The sequence below is a fragment of the Dermacentor silvarum genome, chromosome 11 (genome assembly GCF_013339745.2).
Source record: "Dermacentor silvarum isolate Dsil-2018 chromosome 11, BIME_Dsil_1.4, whole genome shotgun sequence".
Taxonomy (NCBI): domain Eukaryota; kingdom Metazoa; phylum Arthropoda; class Arachnida; order Ixodida; family Ixodidae; genus Dermacentor; species Dermacentor silvarum.
The window spans coordinates 53035407-53057773 of NC_051164.1; the positions used below are offsets into that span (position 1 = coordinate 53035407).

Below are 22367 nucleotides of genomic sequence, written 5' to 3' on the forward strand. Positions count from 1 at the left end.
GTTCCCGGCAGAGGGCGTGCTGTGATGTGCGCTCGAGATGACAAATGGAGGCCAACGCGCGGAGATGGGGAAAGGAAAGAGGGCGCAGAATTGGTGCACTGTTTACATTCGCCTGCCGGCTTGCGAGAAGAGCGCGCCGCGCGAGCATATTTGCGACAGACGGGCCTCCCTCCACGGAGGCGGTAGCAACAGCGCTTCGTTGCAAGCTCGCCATCTGCTGCGTTGCAGGACACCGCGCGTCTACTGCTTATGGGATGCACGATTTTGAACAGCGTAAAATCCTGGCTTCAGAAAGTGTACAGTAGATATGGGGGGGAAAAATGTGTAGCTTAGATACTATCCTAACCCTATCACTGTCGCGTATTTTAACAGCGGAGCTGTTTAAGCCGGGCGTAATGTGTCTGCTGAATCCAAAATAGTGGGCCGATCCTGGCGGCAGTGCAGAAAGTGTGCGAGCGCGCAATGGCACATACCCCTGTGACCTAGCGAAGCTGAGGAGGAGGAGGAGGAAAAACATTTATTAAGAAAAAGAAAAAAAAAAACAAGCAGGTGTCTTCCTGCTTGTGTTGGGAGGTGCCCTCAGTCCAGGGCTCCTGCGGCTCTTGCTGTCTCCCGGGCCCGCCGCACCAGTTGTTGCTGGTCACGAGGGTCCGAGCTAGTCAGCACGGCCTCCCACTGCTCGGGTGTGGGGTTGGGTATATGCGGGACTACCTGTATTTTGGGGCATGCCCATGTGGTGTGATATAGGGAAGCGTAGTCGTTGCAAAGGGGGCATTTGTACGAGTACAGTGCAGGGTGTATTGCGTGTAGCGAAGCTGAGGTTGGCTAAGTCTAGCTAAGCACGGTTGGGACTATTTAAGCTTAGTCAGTCATCGATAGCCAATCAATAGCTAATCAATAATCAATAAATTCCGGAAAATGCTGGGGATGACTTGGTAGTGCTTAGCCTAGCCCAAAAGCCAGGACTAGGTAGGCGCCCACCAGTTCCGCTGTCTCTTCAGCATTGCGCCTCCAGTGCAAGCTACGCAATTTTTTTATTAAAATTTTTTTGGAGGTGACGCAACCCCACCATAAGGCTTCTCTCTCGGATTCTATAAAACTAATACAACGGTTTATATTTTGTTTGTGCAAAAATGAAAAGAAAGGAAATATATCACGAATAAGGGCAAATTGTCTCTTCGTGTGGTTGAGACATTCCAATGTGGCAAAAGGAATGTCAAAAGGAACGTGGCGGGACGGAAACGCGGTAATGTACCGGTACGTTAGTGACGGTGAAATGGTTAAGAAATTGCTAGGTTATTTTGTATATGTGTCGTTATACATTCGGCAATACATGTGTCGTCTGTATGTTCGACACAGCAACGAAAGTATCTCGTAGCTTAAGATACGAGATATTCCTGTAGTGAGGTCGTCGAAAACGCAGCTCTTTCAAGACAGCGCCGCGTCGGTCTGTTGCCCACTTGCGGTCCTATCGGTTCGCGCTCTTTAAAGCGAAGCTTTATATGGCTAGGCGAGATCGCCTGTGCACAGAAAACTACCATAATCAGCATTGGCTCGACCGTCGTCGTCTTCTTCCGCAGCTGGCTCGCTGGCACCCCTCGGGTTGCGCTCGTGCTCGGCACGCGCTCGTGCCACTGCTCCCGCGTTCGTCGTCGTCTGCTTCCACAACTGGCTGCGTTGCCGCTAATCATTCCAACGTAGGATTTCACTTCTGTCGTTTTGTAATGGGGAGGCCGTGTTTACGGGGGTATGCGCCATTGCTTAAGGGGGTATGAGCCATTCATTGTCTTACGTGACGAACAGACTTAATTTTGAAGCAATTTAATTTCGAAGAATCGCAAGCGGCAATGACGGGCGAATGCTGCTAACCACGCCGCAGAGCAAACTCGAGACATCAAACGCGAGCGATAACGGTGGGCTGCGGGCATACCTTCAGTGACGACGTTCTCTCCGTCGCAGCCGAACGTGTGCGTAACCTTATAATTGAGAAATACTTTAATGAACCCTCGGGATTAATCCAGGGATAAACACTGGGGCTGCATGCTTCAGCTTCGCTGGTTAACCATCTTCACGGAGCCGAAGGGCCGACGAAATTTTCTTCTTCTTCAAGATAATGAATTGTGTGTGGAGCGATGTATTAAAAAGGGTGGATGTAACACGGTTGTTAAGAGCCCTATAAAATCAGTGGCTATATAAGTGCCTAAAATACATACGTCACATTCGTGTCCAGTGGTGAAGCATGTGTACCATTTTGCAAATGATATGCTGCAACCGCACGCGTTTGAATTACCGAGGGGAGACTGGGCACTCGTCAGGCGTTGCAAAAGTCCTTTAGTCCAATTTTCCTCGGTTTGCAGTGTATACTGCGAAACGAAATAAAAAAAAGTTATTGTTATTGAATATAGAAAAAAAAAGGTAAATGGCGCAGACATTCGGCTGCGTGTAAACTGAACCACTGTGCTTAACCACTGTGGTACCGCTTCACTTTAGTATGCCGAATACTTCTGCACGCAAACCACTTTGCTGAAGACACCATACTACCACGTTTGACGTGAAGTTTGACCTGGCGCGTTCCGTCGAAGAATAATTTTTCGTCTTTCGTAATGTGCGAGCCTATATTAGTTTTGGGCATGTGTTTCAGCTGGTGATTCAATTAACCATCTGAAGGAATGCAACATATCTCACTTGCTAAACAATAAATAGATAATTAATTACTGCGTAATTAGGAGGACTCACTAAGAGGATGCGCAGCACACCGTCTTACCAATTTCACGTATTTTACTCAAAACAGTCTGCAGCGCCTTGGAATAAAAGTTGTTGAACTTTAATTGACACATTTATTGACTGTCCATCGAATGTAGGGAGACGTGTTGTGAATACGTAACGTGCGCTAAGAAGAAGTCACAAACTAAAACTCACTGCCTTTGTCTTTCTTTTTGCTTAGCACGAGTTCATCAGAGCCCTTGAACGCATAGTGCCTGGAGGGACGTGCTAACGCTAACGCTACTATCGTAGTGGGCGACTCTGATAGGAGGACAACTTGTGCCAAGATAAATTGCGACACCGTAGAGGCTTGGGCTGGTCGGTACATACTAGACAGGGGATCTTCTGCCATGATCATCAAGAAAGGAAATAATTAAAAAAAAAAACTAAATCTTATTGGCAGTCAGAGAGCGCTTCTGGGCTATGAAGTGGGGTATGCTGTCGGCATGCTATATGGAAGTGCTTTCTATTATCTTCTTCCAGTTTCCCCTTCTCGTCAGTCCAGCAAGATGCGAAGGACTGCCAGCCCCTCACCGCATCTGTGACAGACAGGAGGCTAGCCACCAACAGGTGAGAGTGGATTTCATAAGCGCGTCCTATTCTGAGTCGGTAAGAAAACGACATTATTTCGTCGGGTTAACTTAATCCGTTCGCCTACTTGTGACAAGGTTTCACGGACGCCAGCTAACGCACACAAGTACAAGCTGAGCTTAACTTTGCGTGTATAAGGTTCGCTTTCGTGAACGTTTTAAAAGAGCTGCCAAGCATTGGCAGACAGTACGTGGGTTTTCCTGACTCTCAATAACTCAATTTCGAACTTCATGGAGGCACCTGTCTCAACCTTCCTCATGCTTTTTCGTGAATGGGAGTAGTTACAAGGTTATTGTCGCGTTTTCTACGTTCAACGCTTCCTACGACTGCATCCGCTAAACATGCCTACCGAGAAGTTTCGTTTAGGCATCTAAGTTGCAATCACGGTGACGTCATTATTATGTACAAAAATACGACTTCGTATGATTGCGCGCTCGACTACGGTGTCGGCAGACGACGAGCGTCGCCGACGGCGGTCGGCTTGAGCTGTCGGGTCGGCTACAGTCGACTGCAGTCGGATCATTGTTGGTTCGCGTGAGTATCGCGAGGTCGCATGCATACTCGCGACACTCTGGTATTCCCTGGCGGGAAATTTAAATCAGTGAGTATTATGGCTTGCTGGTACACTTGGAGGAGAGGGGGGCAGGTACTCCGAACCCCACTGCGGTGACGGAGGCAACAGATCCGAAGGTCGGAACTGGCCTCAATATACAGCTGCTGCTGAAAGAGACCGAATAGCTTCGCGCGTATCAGCAGCTCCTTAGCCGTCGTTGGGTGGATAAAGCTATCGATTCGAAGTTCTTGGAAATGCCCGTGTGACACAGGTGTTATACGGGCCTCTCACGGGGAGTTATCGGTGGTGGTGTCGAAACTGGATCGCGTCCTGGTTTCACCATTTATCGGAATACTTTGTGTCTCACGGTCCCTCCGCACTTCCCTCGCTTGTATTTTGTAAAATATTTGTAATGTATGTCTTATTCTTCATCATCATTTTTTCCTCTTGAGCAGGCATATTCGTTGCACCTCTTCTGGCAGAAGTTGCGAGCCAGGCCTCTTATGTTTCTTTCTCTGTCATCGTTTTGTCCGCAAACGTAACGTTTATAGTAAGTTTGCGTAATGACAAGCTATGAGTGACGTATCGCAAAAAAAAAAAGATAAAGAACTAACCACGAGACGTGGCAAACGCGTGCGCCATCATACCATCGCGCGAATTCGCGCGCCGCGGTTTGCTTGGAAAGGTGTTTTGGGTGAGACCTGTATTCTCCGAAGGTATACGCTGTGTAAGAAACTCCTGGTACACACTGGTTGTACACCGATGGATCCAGAGTAGCCCGCGAGAAAGTATCCCGTCTCCTTCTTGTATCGTTCTGCGACAATGATTCGTTGGGTGTCTGGCGACGTGCTTCGAACAAAATCAAGAGTGCAAATGGCTCTTGGTTACTGATCAAGTCGAAAGTTAACTTTTGACTTGGTCATTGACCAGAATCATTTGTGTGTCTTCTAAACATGCTACCTGAGTGCACGAGTTTTCGTCGAAGTGTCGCCCAAGTGGCGATGATGGAGACTAAAACACAGGCGCATCATATCGGTGAAATCAAAAAGTAAGCAAGAAGCGCGGCATTTGTTGTTCTTTATTGAAAGATGCGAGCGTGGAAAAAAATAAGCTGCAGAGCTTGACAAATGTGACAGGATAAGCCAGCAAGAACATTATAGAACATGAATCAAACGGGCGAAAGAACATCACGGAAGTCCAGGCATAGCCTACCCATGCATACTTTTAGAGAGCACAGCAGCTGCTAATATCTGATAAGCACATATTAACGTTCAATCACAGCGCAAATTGAAAACACAAAACAAAAGAAAAAGCACGTCACTGCAGCTACTATACATTAAGTCCCGGCGATAATACACTCAACAGAACAAAGGACAGATCAATAATGCTGGTTCACACTAGGATGCGCAAAGTCATATTCTAAATGCAACAATGCCGGGTCGCCATTCAGAAATATTTCAGGCGGCACTAGTATATCGCACGCCAACTTCGCCGCCCTTGCTCTACCAGTTCAGGTAAAAATGTGACATCCATATCCACGTGACGCAAAATTCGCAACAGTCAGGCGCCATCGAAAAGTGCTTAGCAAGCCTTAAGCAAATAAGAATGAAAGAAGGGTGCGCAACACACTGGCGTTTGCTGGTTCTCGTCGAGGAAGTGCTAGTCGCGGTAATGTGTTGTTCATTAACGCAAGTAATATAAAGGAAAATGAAGGCAGGGAAAGTACTGCTGACCGCACAGTAACTGTCCATCGCAGTCTGCTGACACCTGCCCGGGGGTCAGCAGTGAGGGAGGGAGGGGGGGGGGGGTAGTGAAAAGACATGGAGAGAAGATAGCAGAGAGGAGTAAAGAAGATAACTATTTACAGAAGTGACGTCATCACCCTCTACTCACCTTCCTCCCAATCCGGGGAAATGGGGAAACACTGGCGGAAACTGCGGTATCTGCGCCGGTGCGTGGTGGATGGGACCTGTGGAAAGAGGAGAGAGAGAAAAAAAGCATTTGTTAGACTAATAAGAATCACCATGAGACTATTTTCACGTCTACTGCAGGACGTAGGCCTCTCCCAGCAATCTCCAACTGCCTTGCGCTAGGTGATTCCAACTTGCGCCTGCAAATTTCCTAATTTCATCACCCCACCTCATTTTCTACCGTCCTCAGCTGCGTTTTCCTTCTCTTGGCACCCATTCTGTAACTCTAATGGTCCACCGGTTATCTGCCCTACGCATTACATAATGCGTAGGGCACATAACGTTGCATTACATAATAACGTTAAGAGACGGGAAGAGAGCGGTGTTGATCAGTGGACCATTAGAGTTACAGAATGAGTACCAAGGGAAAGAAATCGCGGTCGAGGACGGCAGAAAATTAGGTGGGATAATGAAATTAGAAAATTTGCAGGCGCAAGTTGGAATCAGCGAGCGCAAGGCAGGGGTAATTAGAAATCCAAGTTTCTGCGCCATACGTTAGCACGGGTAGAACGCAATGATTGTACACTTTTGTTTTCAACGACAGTAGTAAGCTTCTAGTCAGTATTTGGTAATGCCTGCCGTATGCACTTACAGGAAACTTACATGATCATGTCAAATTTTCTTCTCATGATCAGGGTCCCCTGTGAGTAATCGACTTAGATAAACGTACCCCTGCACAGACTCTAGAGGCTGACTGGCGATCATGAATTCTTGCTCCCTTGCCGGGCTATTGAACATTTTCTTTGTTTTCTGCATAATAATATTCAGCGTTACTGTTACACTTTCTCGGTTATGGTCCTCAGTGTTGCTGAACAGGACATGCTATAAACCGAAGGTTGTTGAGATATTCGCCGTTGATCCTCACTCCTAAGCCTTCCCCGTCTAAGAGCTTGAATACTTCTAAGCATGCAGTGAATAGCATTGGAGAGATTGTCTCCTTGCCTGGCCCCTTTCTTGATAGGGAATTTACTCTGTGTATTTTTTTTTTTTTTGTGTGGAGAATCAAGGTAGCTGTGCAAGCGTTAAGTATTTCTTAAGATATTCACGTATTCCTCATGCACTCCTTGATTACGCAATGCCTCCGCGACTGCTGGCATTTCTACTAAATGAAATGCCTTTTCATGATCTACGAAATCCATATAGCGAGCTTGAGTGTACTTCGCCGATTTCTCGATTACCTGACTGATGGCACGGATGTGATAAATTATAGAATATCCCTTCTTGAAGCCAGCCTGTTAATTCGTGCTGTGTATTTGTTGAAGGTAGAAGGCAAATGTCGTTTGGTTACAACAGGCAGACACTCTTGAGGTTTGCAGGGTGGCGCCGGGGGCAAGTCTGAACTCTTTTAAAGCCCAGCCGCGAAGACTGGAGCGTTAGAACTTGAAAATAAAACAGAACACACTGTGCCTAGCGCGAAGAAAACGAAACATATACCGATAACCTTTGTAGTCACTATATCCTGGTGCTATGACTTGAGGGTCCGAAACGTGTGGAATAACTTGAATTCGCGAAGCTACGACAGGGATAAAATGGCTGGTCTAGCAATCGAAATAGAGCATTATACAATAGGTACGCGTCGGTAGACAATACTTCAGTCTATATCAAGAGAATGAAATTCAGCTGGAGAAATCGCGTAATGCATAGAACGGCCATCAAAGGAAAGGTAGACGCAGGCGACGGTGGCAGAGATTAGTGAGAATGGAAGGGATTAGTGAGACGCGGCATTTGCGGTTATGCTGGCATTCGTCTGCTACTGATGATTATGGTGACGACAGACCCGCTCAGAAGTTCTCCCGCCGCTTTAGTCCTGTAAACACCAATCATCCTTCTAGTATGTCCCCCTTGAGCTTTCTACTTCAAGTAAACAGTATTTAAAGGCATTTTTTTTGTGTACGTACAGTTGATCACAAATGTTCATGAAAATTGTAAATATCCTCACTACTTCGGCAGTGCGATAATAATTTCGGTAAGCGATGCCCGTTATGTGGCCAAATTATGGCCGGCATTTCGTGTCTTTTTTTTTTCAGTCAAATGATCCGATGACGTTTTAGGGTAGATGGTAGATGCAAAATTATATTTTCGAACTCCGCCTGAACTGAACCGAAGTACGGTATCCGTTCGCAAGCCTACCTACAACGTTTGAACGTTAAAACCAACGAGACGCGAGCTTCAATCACCTAAACGACACGCCGGCTTCCGTCTCCCTGCCACTCAAACAACGGCTTTCCCCTCACAAACGAATCCCGCTAGGCGGCTTTGCCGCATCGCGACTCACATAAAGGCGAAGCACGCTTTACAGGCAATACTAATGTGGCTTCTGTACTAGGGCGAAGCACACGCAACCACAACGCTCGACTAGCTTTAACAATTAAGCTGCGCATAATTGTTCTTCAGCACAGCTAGAGCGCGTCATACAAAACAACCCCGCGTACCAACCGGCGTTAGACGAGAGCTCTTTTTCGCCACACATATTCATTCGCGTATCCATTCAACGCGTACCGCATTCGCCCCTCTCTCTCCTCAAATCGCCCCGTTTCATCCCTCGCCTCGTTCTTAGGGAATGCTTCGGTACGCGTGCTTTTTCCACTTCCTTTTCTTTGTTTCTTCACGCCTCACTGCGTACAGGTGTAGCAGCGGGCGGAGCGAGCGACGCACGAAACTACCGGTGCGCGCGGCTGGAATGATACTGCGCGCTTTCGCCTCGCGCCGATATTCATATTTCGCGCGGGAGAAAGGGAGGGAGTGGAAAGCTCGCCGAGTCTAACGAAGCAGAAACAGAGCGGACAACCGTTTCCGGCCGTCGCGCGATTGGCCGCGCCGCGCCGAGGCGCGGAACGATGATGACTTCCGCGATGCACCTTCTCGCCTCCGTGCGCAAAACGAGCGTCTTTCCCTCCCTCTCACACACGCACTCTCTCTCTCTTTTCTATCCACTGCCGCGTCACGATAGCGGGAATTACGGAGCTACGCTCCATCAACAACGAAAGATAGAAGCAGGTGGAAAAAGAAAATCAAACGAAGCATTGGCGTAAGAAAGAAGTGCTAGCGATGGAGACTGCGATAAGCGAGGATATGGGGATGCTGCAGTAAAACCGTAAAAAAAAACGGGGGGGTGGTGTGGGGGGGGGGGGGGGCGCATGCACAAGAATGACGGCGTCGCAATATGGTGGAAACAGCTCGGAGAGAGAACGGCCGCTTGGGAGCGCTATAGTATCGCTTTGCGTGCCTTTTACCGTAGGGCATAAAAGCTTGGCACGCGCAGTGTGGCGGAGAATATGCAAGCGCGGGAGAAGGAAGGAAAAAAAGAAAAGAGAAAGGAGTAACTATAAGGGCGCGAGGAAGCGGCCCGTGTGGCCATACGCCACGCCTGGTGCTCGCTCGTTTCGATTTCACGCCAACGCGCGCTTGCGTTGGCTCTACTTCCTCTGCCTCGGTCGTCATAATACGTTCACGCTCTTCCACCGTAAGAAAGCAACTACCGGCTTATGACTGTTTTTTGTGTTGAAGGTGTAACTTCAACTTCGCCTTGGGCGATGCTCGGTTTTCCCGGATGCAACGGTATAGAATATGCAGCGTAGTGTCTTTAGGGTTATCGCATCCAGTTTTTTGCGGGACGCGCATATACACATCCCCGCGAGAAAGCGAAACAACACCAACTGTACAAGGTGATGAAACAAGAAACTGCGCAGACCGTGTTCAACGTTAACAACGCAGACAAGAAACAAGACCGTGTTCGCAACGTTAAGGGGCGGCAGTGACCACCGCCGGCGGGCAAATACCCAAGAAAGTGGACAACCGCGTCTGTAGCGGTACTTGTTTAGTAGCATCAGCCAGGAACCATTAAAGCTAGGCAGCCTACCATGCCATATGCCTTCTCCTTCAAAGCAACGTCAAGCTTTAGATTTTCCTTTCTCGTTCCGTTGAGACATTGGCTTAATTGGGACTCCCTAGGCAATCGACGTCCGCACAATTAGCTTTGTCTCACATGCGCATTCAAAATATATTCTCTCTTACTAATTCAGACTTTCATTTTTTGTCTGCACTCCCTCTTCTCTTAGGGCATTGCAATGCACAATGCCTTTCTCTATTCAGAGGCTCATGCAAACACTACTTACACGCCTGCAGAATTCTCTATTTTTTTTTAATCGAATAGCTTTCCCTCTCTCAACTAATCTGTCAAAGATTACCCATGCTGCTACGCACATCGCAGTGGAAGCTCGAAAACTCAGGTATCGATGTCGAGTGGCTTCAACTATAGCAAAGAGCGACACAGCGGCAACACAGCGGCAAGGCTCAGCGTGTTTGAAGGAACCTCTCTCCGGAAGTCTTCGTAAATGTGCCAACAGATGGCGCAACCTCCCCGGGCTATGACGCTGCTCGAGGCGTCCTCGCTGACGGCGGCAAAAGTGCAAGCGCGGAGGCCCTTGTGTTGCACGAGTGTTCGCAGCTCCGCGGCTTCTTACGGCGTAATTTGTTCAAACATGACAGTATACAGAGTGATAATCTTTAAGCTTTAGAAAAATTTTAGAGATCGCCTGTCGCAGATAACATAATTATAAGCTTTGAGCCGGACACTATTTACACGAGAAATCGAAACACATATTCAACGTGTCGACAAACATTCGCTGATTAACTTACGGCACATATTGCAATTTAGAAATTGTAACCGCTGAGTTTCGAGGCGTATCCACTTGGAATTAATTTCCAAAATGACACCAGTTTGGAGATATGCGCCATCAAACTCGCTGTACAAAATTTATTGTTGTTCCACTTAATTTTCTCTCAAAACGCTATAGTGCGCAATGAAGCTAGGATTTAACTAGAACGCCCATGTATTTCGTCCCACACTTTGGCAAATAATATCTCGAAGCTGGTGTTATCCTGGAAATTCATTTCAAGTGGATACGTCTCGCAAACTCGCCGGCTGTAGTTCGTAAAGCAATTAAGAAGTTAATTAGTGAACTTTCCTTAATGCGTTGAATATTTGTTTGATTTCTCGTGCTAGTAATGTCCGCCTCGCTGAATAACCCAGCTCAATAGAATTACGTTATCTGCAGCAGGTGATTTTTAAAAATTCCTTAATCTTATGATCGCCCCGTATATAGTAGTGAACAGAAAGATAACGTATGGTAGGATTCTGCATAAAATTCGTTACCTACGTTTCCAAGTCATCAGTTGCCAACTTTCGTTTTTCGATAATGTTAAGAAGGACGTACGCTGCTGCAGCCAGGGGGACAGAGGTGGAAAACATTTTGTTCATTGCCGCTGTCGTACAGCTCCACTTTCCGTGTTTTTCATTTGTCACTTCCGTGTTTTCATTTATCAGACGAAGGGCAAATTAAGGTTTATTAGGACAATTCGGACGAACCACAATTAATGTGCAGTAAGCTTAACAGAGAAGAAGTTTTCGAGAACAAGTTAAGGACCGCAGAAAGAGCGATGGAACGGAAAATGTTAGGCCTAACGTTAAGAGACGGGAAGAGAGTGGTGTGGATCAGAGAGCAAATGGGCAGGCCACGTAATGCGTAGGATGGATAACCGGTGGACCATTAGAGTTACAGAATGGATACCAAGAGAAGGGAAGCGCAGTCGAGGACGGCAAAAAACTATGTGGGGTGATGAAGTTAGAAGATTTGCAGACGCAAGTTGGAATCAGCTAGCGCAAGACAGGGGCAATTCGAGATCGTAGGTAGAGGCTTTCGTCCTGCAGTGAACATAAATATAGGCTAATGGTGATGATGAAGCTTAACAAGAAAGTTTACCTCGGGGGCTCCTATTTAAATACATGGAAAGGAGAGATCATTTTCTCGCCAATCGCTGCACCAGATTTGGTGATGTTTGTTGTACTTAAAAGAAAAAGTTATAATTTAGTGACTGCTGTAAGCGGATTTTTATTTACAGCGTCCATTACGTTTATAAAAATTGTCGAAAATCGAACATTTTCAGAAAACAAACTATCAAGTTAACAGCTCTATAACTCAACAATGAAATATTATATCACAATTCTGTTAATTGCACGTAATAGTACATCTAAAGCTGACAAAATTGATGTCATACACACTGCTCTGCAGTGTACCGTTATTATGTGAGTATGACTTTGGAAAACTCTTGTAAAATGTTATAACAAATTCATGTGAGCTGTAAAGTTATATATCGAATTTGTCCGCGTTAGATGGCAGCGGCGATAGCGCGGCGGTGGCGTGATGGCGCGGCGCACCTTTCCACTACTACCGCAGCCTTTCCACTACTAGCGCAGATGACGTACACGAGTACAGGTCTAGCTACAACCTAGTTTAAAACTCGACATAGCCAAGTTCAACCTAGCTGCAACCAAGAGAGGCAATCAATCGACGAGCTTCGCTGTGTCTTGAGCTTCGCGCGGCCTATAGTGCAAGCTTTCGCCTTTTTTTCCTTTTGCATTCGTTACTAACCGTGCCTCACGCAAACAGTTGTGGAACGCTCCTTAACAGGTTCGTTGTAAAACGAACGCACACAAGCAGACGTCGCCTTGAAGACAACACTTAAAGACACACAGCACCCCGCTCCCCAACCCATCTTTCTGGAGGTCTGCTCGTAACTAACGCAAGTGATTGACACGCACTAACGGCAATACACGAAACTACACATCTCGCTCAATCCAATAGTCCCGCAATATCCGCCGCAAAGTACACAAACTGCAGGCTGCATTTTAGAAAATATATTAGTTACATCTTGATGAAGACAAGGCCGCTTATCGAAACGTTCGCTCGAGCGTCAACCCTTGCTTTTATTTTGAACTGCTGGCTAAAACTCATTAGCGATGTGTCATCATATCCGTTTGTACGAACGACAGCTAAATGTGTGTGTGTGTGTGTGTGTGTGTGTGTGTGTGTGTGTGTGTGTTTTCTGATGGCTACAGGATTTTTACCTCTTAGTCTCCGACAACTACGTCAGGAGGGAATAACAAAACAGAGCAGCGCAAAAAAAAAAAAAAAATCAAGATCACATCGCAGCCGTGCGTCTTTGGGAGCCAGAAATGCGCTTCAAATCACCCGCCGCGCTGTGTGTGATCGCTATACTTCAGTGTAAGACATCGCGCCAACTAGATAGTCCTTTCCGACCATCTTCTCCCGTTCACCAATTCTATTTCCGGTGCTTCTCACTTTTCTTCGACGCCTTCTCTTTTAACACTACTTTCCTGTCATCTTTCTTTCTTTTCTTTTTCGAGGGAAAGGTGCGCTTCATTCCAAACATGGCGATGAACTCGATACGCTTTTTTCCCGCAGCTCTGGGCGGAAGCTTTATCTCGAGGAGATTCCGAGTGAATTTTTCGACTCGCTGAGTCGGCGCCAATCATTTTGCTCTCGAGAAAGGTATACGACTGAGGCAGAGATAGAACGAAGCGAAAAAAAAAGCACTAGCAAAGATAACAAGGGAAGAAAAGATGCGATGAAAAGGAAGAAGCTCGAGGGAGCGCACGACAGGAATTGAAGTGCGTTTCGCGGGAACAGGAAGCTTCTCGAGTTTTCGGCAAATACTTGGGCCGTCACGCCTGTATGTCTCCTCTGTTGGCATCTTGCTCAGCAGTTCCACGTAACGCGACGCGTCCGTGAAATCCGTTTGCTCTTGACGGAACTTGGGGGGAAATGAAAGAAATCTTGGTTTCTGCGTGTGATTTCCTGAACACGAGAGAGAGAGACATGTATAGAAAGGAAAGAGACTGCAATAATAGTGGCAAGGTTGGGTGATGTTCCAGAGACGGTCGAATTTCCGCCATGTTGGCGTTTCGAGGCACATCAGAGATAGAGCAAGGTGGCGGCGAATGTGACATTTGTCCGGAATGGGATACGGCTCGTCCGTTGCGATTGAAGAGCGGCGTAAACGGCGAAGCTAAAGAGCGCTTGTGCCGTCTATCTCTTTGCGAGCGTGTTTTCTTCGATTTCGCTCTGCCGATATGAATCCAAGATGCAGACGAATTAGCCCACCTTGACTGCAATTCTGTCATTCCACACGCCGGGTTCTAAACGTTGCCGGCCGTGGCAAGGAGTGGCCTTTCCGTCGCAATATGGCCGACAACGCTGCGTGTGATGACTGTGGTGGTCAAGGACAAGACCACTTGAGAACACCGAGTGGTGCTAACTCGTTTTGTATCGATCCATTTCCCTTTTTTATATATATATTTCTGCACTTCGATCCAGTTTTACCTTTGTGCACTTCATGGTTTGCGTTGTCCTTCCATTCGAGAAATACCAAATTATAGACTGTCGGTAAGCGTATTACAGAACACGGAACACCGAAGACATACTCGTGTGCAGCAGCGCCATCTTCTTCAAGCTGACGTCATATAGAGCGCGTGGAGCATTAGTAGTACGTTTTCTATGATAATATAGTATCGTTAATTATTCCTCCAGTCTATGAAACTTTGCACACTTAACATTCACTAAGTAAACTAATACCACGAATTGTCACAAACTTCATCTGCAACCTTTCTATCCACGCATTAATACATTTATGTGCAGCTTTCACCCCGGCACAATTGGCCTTTGAAATTTGTTACCTGGATGTAAAATAAATAAGGATATGTCTGAATTGCGGCTAGGCCAACCTAGTTGCAGTCAGCTAGCTAGTTTAAGGTAGCATAAATGAATGAATGGCCAGGCAGAAAAGCTGCAGAATCAATTAAACGGATTTTCAGAGGCCGCGATCGTAGCCGAAGGTAGAGCACTGCGAGCCAGCTAGCAGGCAAGCTACCCCGAATAACAGAACGCTCAATAATTGACAAAAACATTGAAGTTCCGAACTTGACAAATTAAAACGAATTGGCTGATCAAAAGGAAATCAAGTGACATATGAAACTATAGCGTTGCAGAGGCTGAGAAGGCCGTAAAGGACATAGAATTAGCAGGGACAAGGTATAGGTACCTAACTGTGTAGTATCCATAACAATGGTGTAACTATACGATTGAACGTGGTGGCGAAGAAGAAATAATAGTTTTATGCGAGACTATAAGGGGGGGGGGGGGGGGGGCTAGGAGGATCACTGGTCGGGTGAGTTGGTATAGGTAACATAATATTTCGTACGACGTAAGAGTTCAGCGGAAACCCGCTAGGTGGAGAGGAGTAATTAAAGGGAAAATGAGACATCCACCCAACCGTAGCAATTGCTCTCCTTTTCCCTTTAATAATATTTCGTAGCAGCACGCAAAGGCGCACACATCAAACGCGAGGCGACTGCTTAATGTTTCTTCGTTCGTCTTTTGGCTTTGCAACGAGATAGAAGCATAGGAAGGTGTAGGTCGGCTGTGACACTGGACGCGAAAAGCTTGCGACCCTATATGCACGCATTGCGTCACGACTTCGTATGCTTTGGGGGCAATATTTGGAGCATTATTGACCATTGGTCACCGAACAAAGGTAATTCCTGTCAGAAGAAGAGCAAATACTTCATTCAACACGGGAAACAGGCTTGCTCTATTAACGGACATTCGACAATGGACCCGCATGCATGCCATCCAACTTCCCAATGTGGCATTCGATTCAATAAAGTGCAACAGGTGACAATGGGTCCCAAAATTCAGGTCATTCAGGGGAAACGCAGGCGGGGACCGATGAAGTCCGTCGACGCAACACAGGTGTAATTATATATATCCACTGCACGTCCTTGCTTTGCAGTGGGTATAAATTAAGCTGATGTTTCATCTACTGGTAAGAGCAGCAGCACAAAGCCTCGCTTTTTCCTCTCGTTTTCTGGTTGTTTCATTTCGCCAGGAGCCACCAGTCATCCGCTGTGGCTAGACATCGCTTCGCTGACTGTTTGGCGGCGTTCTGGGGCCGTATTCCGTAACGATGTGTGTTTTGCATCCACTGTACTTTTCGTCCGTCGAAAAAGAACAGTGAATCGTTGCGCAACACGGCCCCAGAGCGCTGCTGAACAACTGGGAAGCGATGCCTGACCACAGCGGATGGCTGGTTTCGGACAGTCACCCGAAACTTGCAAAAAACGAAGAAAAAAAGTTTGACAGGCACCCGGCCACTGGATGCCTGGGAGGCCAGCGAGAGGGGACGATGTGCCGAAAAGGCACAAAACGTCCCGCCTTGTCCTCCACACCCCAGTAACTACCCGAGGGGGACGACCTTGGCACGAAAACCCCGACAGCCACACGGCAGATAGATCTGCGCGCGCTGGGGCCAGGATTCGAACGTCGGTCCTCACGAGTGCGAGCTCGACACTCTACCCACTCGGCCACTGGGGCGGCTCGGCAAGCTTGACTTGTTGCAGATACATATACGCACGAAGATCGGTGCCGAACGTAGATGAACCAGCGATAAGGTAGACTGCAGTTTGGTCGCGCAACTTGTAGATGGCGCTGATGGATTATCGGATATGTAGCCTTGTGGCGTGACACATAGATGGCGTTCAACCCGGCCAAGAGCGCCGGGAACTGCGTAGTTTGAGATAGCGGGCGAAGAGCGCACCGTACGTGCTGAGTCAGTTCCTGCAGATTATCGCGGCTTCATCTTTTCAGCTGTGGTTTGCGACTGTTCCGTGCGTGTATCATTCGTCGTGACAGATTGCCTCTGGCGTTTGACAGGCTCAGATACGTCTTGTGAAGACCATAGTATACTCAGGATTACTGCTACGGCATTTCCCTCGGGATTTGTTTTTGGTTGCTGAGGCGACATGGCACGCTCGGCCGTTCAACCGTTTGCTACGATGCTATTAATGCTGCTGTTTCCGTGCGGGTTAAATGCCGGTAAAGTGTTACAACGAGCACGTAATATGAGCTACGTTCGTAGCACAGATATTTGTTGTGATACTAATTATTCGAGTTTTCGTTTACTGAACACCCATTGGGGCGGTGACAAGGAGTCACCTAGCCTGGTTGGGATAATAAGGTATATGCTATTACACGGTTTGCATTGTGGCATTTTTGTATACGGCTGCTTTACGTTTTGTCTATCTACCTTGTACCACGACCCATGGTAATGGATCCGGTCGTATCAGTTTTGCTTATCTCGACGGGTTGATGCTTCTCTCCACTTTCAGTCCAAGCGCTTTTGGAAGGTGTACGTTACATACGGGTCTCACTGGGTGAATGTTGCAATAGGCACGAACGCTTCAAAGGTAACTTTAGAATCTATTCGCTATGCTAAACTTCCATTTTTTTTTTGTGGTTGTTATTCAATCCCTTCGCATTCTATTAGGGTGTGCTGAGCGGTCTCCGTATTTTCGCTGCAGTGATTTTGTTCTTAACGCAACCAGCTCGATCGAGCCTCAGATAGCGAGGTAGTGTCCGCTTTCACAGACTTTCTTTTCGACGGCTCCTGGTTGCCTAATCACATTCGCATAACCTCATCCTCCATTCTATGTGAACTTCAGCCGCCCATTTATTTCGATCCATATTCCTGAGCTTTTCTGACTTCGTAAATGTGGCACTGCAGGTTGACATGTGTTGGGCCTTGTTTAGTTTTATCGTGCGCTCGGAATGGCCATCCTATCTTTGTTTAAATTACCTACCCCAAGCAGTTTTGGGGCCTAACGCATTAACCTTACGTTTCATCATTGCTGCATTCCACCTCCCCTCTATTTTCACATTATCTTGGCTTGAGTAGGGCTTTCGTTCGTTTGTGTATACGCCGAGGTATTGATATTGCTATGGCTTGCTGTTGAATTCACACTGTAGTAATACTTCATCGTTGAGGAAGGCACTGTCGTTTATTCTTCGAGTTACAGCCATGACAGAGCATGTTCAGTATCTCAATTCAAACAAAGGAACCAGACAAACAGAACAGAAGAACACCAGTGAGTGTAAATGTCTCAACAAGGACCACGTAACTACTGGTCTCTACATTCAAGATTATAATTCCGGCATGCTTATGTATAACCAGAGAGAACACTGAAAGTTTTTCACAGTACAGAATGTTGCACAGTTTTTCCGTAAACTTAAACTCTCTAATATGCCAATGTAACACTGCATTTCACACGGAAACAGAGACAGGATATTGTCGCGGAAGTATGAGTGTATTTTTAATTGGAAACCTGATCCAATGTCGATGTGGGCCAGTCATGCGTGCGAAAGTTAAGTGCGTACCCGAGCGATGGCTGGTGTTCGAGATGACACATCACAGATCCATAACAAATTAGAACTGACGGTTTATTGGGGTCATTCCGATAAGGCGGTTGGTGAATGGGTAAGGCATTCTCCTATATGCTTGGTTGAGCGGCTTTTCCTTCGTCATGGTTCTTGAAAGGTGCTGATTCCGGCTACTTCCGCTTCGGACCTCTTCTTCCGGAGAGCGACATATGGCGTGCTCTCCACTACGTAACTTCTCGTACTTTATGTCTGCCACGGCCTATTCGAATAGGGCAGTATTCGACTATTGTTCGGGTACCCTGTAGACATAAATACAGGGAAGAGTAGGATGAATAGTGAAGGCGATCATTATTCATCTTCCACAGAGAGACACATTCGCTGTACGAAAAGCGCTCAGCTTGCAGTTCGTCGCATAACACGTAAATCGACAAAAGCATGTATATTCTCCTGTTAAATGAATTAGTGATTGCAGTCACTGTAAGTAACGGCGCTGTGAAAGAAATGTGTGTGAAATATTGCAATTCAATCGTGCTAAATATGTAACAGGACCTGTTCAGGTGTGTTCGATCGTTTCGTGTATCTTAAGACACACACAGTGACCCAGAGTCACTAAAATTGCATTTCAAGTTCTTTCTAATAGTCTACCTCATTTTTGTCATAAACAAACCTGGTCGACAAGACCGAAGTTACTAATGTACTTGTCAAATGTACTCATTAGGCGGAATGGAAGTCACAACGGTTCTCATGATAGCATACCATTTTGCTAGAACCTTTATCCTTAGAAGAAGTTCCGTGAAGTGCAAGTCTCTGCAGATTTTGAGTTGTTTCGTTGCCCTTTATGAGCGCTGATTTAGGCGCCGCGGAATGGAGTTTGAAGCTGTAAAAGAGGAAGCAATGTTTTATTCCACGTATTCTCCATGCCGGCATGCTGTTTGGTCAGATAACAGGAGTCATAATGCTCATGTATATTGACTGCTGTCACATCCAGGGAACAGCATGCCAAGGTATACAAGGGACCGTGGAACCAGCTTTCATCCCAGGCATAGTGTAGTATTCTCCACCGCACGTTGATTTAACAATGCTCTCTTATAATAAACACCGCTTCCAGAGAGTCATATACAGGGTGTTTCAGCGAACACTTTCAGAGATTCTTAAAGGTTGCCTGTGGCAGATAGCACAATTCTAGTTGAACAGCTGGTCTACTCGAAGAGGCGGACATTACTTGCACAAAAAAATTGATATGCACAATCAAATAATTAACAGAAATTCACTAATTAGGTTCTTAACTAATTGCCTGATGGCCCATATTGCAATTTAAAATTGTAGCCCTGGAGTTCGCAAGGCGGATCCACTTGGAACGAATTCTCGTGATGTCACCCGTTTCGAGATATATATTCCCGAACTGTGCGGAGAAATGCATTGGCGTTCCAGTTAGGTTTTTAACAAAACGTCACTTCATGCATTGAAGCTCAAAATTAACTGGAACGCCAATGCATTTCTCCGCAAAGTTCGGGAATTAATATCTCGAAACTGGTGTCATCCTGAGAATTAATTTTAAGTGGATCAGCCTCGCGAGCTCCATGGCTACAATTTGTAAATCGCAATATGGGCCATCAGGTAATTATTTAAAAAACTCAATTAGTGAATTTTTGTTAATTAGTCGATTATGTATTCCAATTTTTTGTGCAAGGGATGTTCGCCTCTTCGAGTAGACCAGCTCATTAACTAGAATTCGGCTATCTGCCACATGCAACCTTAAATAAATTTTGAAAGTGTTCGCTGAAACACCCTGTATATACCCTTCGTTATATAGAATCGAGTAGTAGTACTCAGCGTTCGGAATAATCATGAAACGTCTTTGATTTTGTTCTTTGGTGTTCGATATAGTTGCCTGGCTGGGTTCCTCTATCTGCTATGATGCGTCTCCGCCCCACAACCTGTGCTATGTCGATGCGACCGTTAAGGTAATAAGGTTAGTTGCACGTCACATTTCCTGCACTGTGACAAGTTGCGAACTTTCCGCCATAGACGAGGTGGGCGCTGATCAGTTCCTTGCTTCAACGAGAACCAAGAGCGCCACAGTTATGAAATGACACATTTGTTCAACGTATTGGTACAGCGCAGTTGCAGCATATATTTGACGCCAGAAATGTCCTCCTACCGTTGCCAATTCAGGTGTTCCTTCGAGAACAGTTAATTGCCTGAAGGGGGGGATATTGGACTAATTGGAAATTCAGGTTGTTCAATTTACGTACCTTTATATAAAACCCAGAGCTACATTTAGAACCGTTTACTGATGACTGGAAAGAGATACCTGATGGTCTGTTTATAAACATTCTTAATATTTATAAAACGCATTGTGACGTAGTCATTACGTGACATGCAGTTTACGCACTGAACCGAAATGTTCGACAATTGGCAATATGTGACATTGACCCGATTTACGAACGGTCCGCAAAGCAGTGCTGCGAACGAACGACAAAGGCGGCATGCAACAACAAATGAACTGTGGTCGTCCCCGTAATAGGTTGCGAAATTGCGAATATATACGTTCCTAAACAAGCTTGGCACCCTTTGGGGATTATCTTCGCCCGGTACTTCCTGATCACGAACGGCACGCACGTTATCGTTGCATTCTTGACAGGAAAGTAGCGAGTGCAGTGTTTCCAAGAACCGCAGATTGTCGAACAAGTCGCAAAGGGTGCAAACTTTTTGTAGCACCTTGTTAGAACGTTCAATATACCTTGTACGCGCTAGTCGATGAAATTTGCAGCTGCCTGTGCATTGGCGCTATCTTGCTGGACGCAATTATTTTGGAAATTTGTCATGATACAAAACACCTGGCCGTGAACAGTTGGGCGATTTACAGCAACGTTCACGGATATCGCATTTCACTAACCGACATCTATCCTCTTTCGGAAACACGAGAAAGGACCATTTGAAGTCAGATGATGACGTTAATTGTTTGCAGCTTCAGTTTCACCTATAGTGCAGGCTCTATGTATACCACGTGACACAGCTAACGTTAGCCAAGTGATCAACGAAACACCAATGTTTGATCTTTTTTTTTTTTCTTCGCTGGGACACCCTATACAGTGGACAATGTATGTTCGTTCAGTAGCTAGGCCGCTGCTACACTTCACCTATCAGTCATGGCAGAGCATAGGCAAAATAACAAGAGCTTGGTGGCGCAACCTACCGCCATGTTTCAAAGGGGTGCTCGCAGCATCCATCCGTGTCGCCTGAACTGGGATACGGTAGCGGAAATCTTTAGGAGCGGCGAGGTCGGACTTCACGTATGTTATCGGCAGCCCAGGTAGTCGTTTCTGCGAGTTTAATTGGCACTGCTGCTTCCTTCGTAGTTCCAGGAACGTCCCACGTGTCGAGCCAGCTCTGATTATTTCTCTATGTTGTAGCGCTGGAGGAAGGATGAAGGTAGTGTGTCAGTGGCAGACGGGGACTGCATAAGATAATGGTTCTGCGATGCTGGGTTCAAATGAATACATTGACGAAGAAATCTTCCTTGGACTCGGCTACACACGCTTTCTGTGTAGTTTTTTTTTTTTACACGATGTCGTTGTCTGGCCTCCGCCATTGCGTTTCCTTTGTGATTTGAGTACCGCGCTTCTTGTTTATTTGCTGTGCGACTTTCAAATAAACCGTTTACAAGGGCGGCTTCCACGATTGATTTCATCCGTCTGTGAGGTCACCGATAGTTGGGAAGTTTCGCAGATAAAGGACCCAAACAGCGAGTTCTCCTGTGAGACGAATGTCTTGTGACTCGTGAGATAGCCGCGCGGATTTTTTTGTTTGTTACTTTACCCGCCGTAAAATTAATTCTTCGTGCAAGCCATTTCTTCTTAAGGGAAGTAAGAGTTACTCTGTAAAAAAAAAAAAAAAAAAAGCAGTAGTGACACCACCCGGGAGGACAGCGATGGTAGTAAAAAGGCACAAAGAATCACTTCGTTCTCGCCTCTCCTTCGTTTTCTCGTTGTTTCACGTGGCCAGGAGTTCCCAGTCATCCGCTGTGGCTAGACATCGCTTCGCTGACTGTTTGGCGGCGTTCTGGGGCCGTATTCCGTAACGATGTGTGTTTTGCATCCACTGTACTTTTCGTCTGTCGAAAAGAACTGTGAATCGTTGCGCGACACGGCCCCAGAGCGCTGCTGAACAACTGGGAAGCGATGCCTGGCCACAGCGGATGGCTGGTTTCGGGCAACCACCCGAAACTTGCAAAAAAAAGTAAGAAAAAAAGTTTGACAGGCACCCGGCCACTGGATGCCTGGGAGGCCAGCGAGAGGGGACGATGTGCCGAAAAGGCACAAAACGTCCCACCTTGTCCTCCACACCCCAGTAACTACCCGAGGGGGACGACCTGGGCACGAAACCTCGACAGCCACACGGCAGATAGAACTG

The 22367-nt window shown here is 46.5% G+C and overlaps 1 protein-coding gene and 1 long non-coding RNA gene across 2 annotated transcripts in view; one reads left to right on the forward strand and one right to left on the reverse strand.

Moving 5' to 3' along the window:
- The window catches only part of LOC119433687 (uncharacterized), a 103761-nt gene that overhangs the window by 63767 nt on the left and 17627 nt on the right, over positions 1-22367 (forward strand). The window contains exon 5 of the long non-coding RNA XR_007464516.1: positions 3247-3333. This is a non-coding gene — a long non-coding RNA (uncharacterized LOC119433687). The remainder of the gene's footprint in view (positions 1-3246; positions 3334-22367) is intronic.
- Positions 1-22367, reverse strand: part of LOC119433688 (tyrosine-protein kinase transmembrane receptor Ror) — a 556232-nt gene that overhangs the window by 28031 nt on the left and 505834 nt on the right. Inside the window, exon 8 of the mRNA XM_049659380.1 lies at positions 5801-5876. Within this exon, the coding sequence (XP_049515337.1) occupies positions 5801-5876 (76 nt within the window). The remainder of the gene's footprint in view (positions 1-5800; positions 5877-22367) is intronic.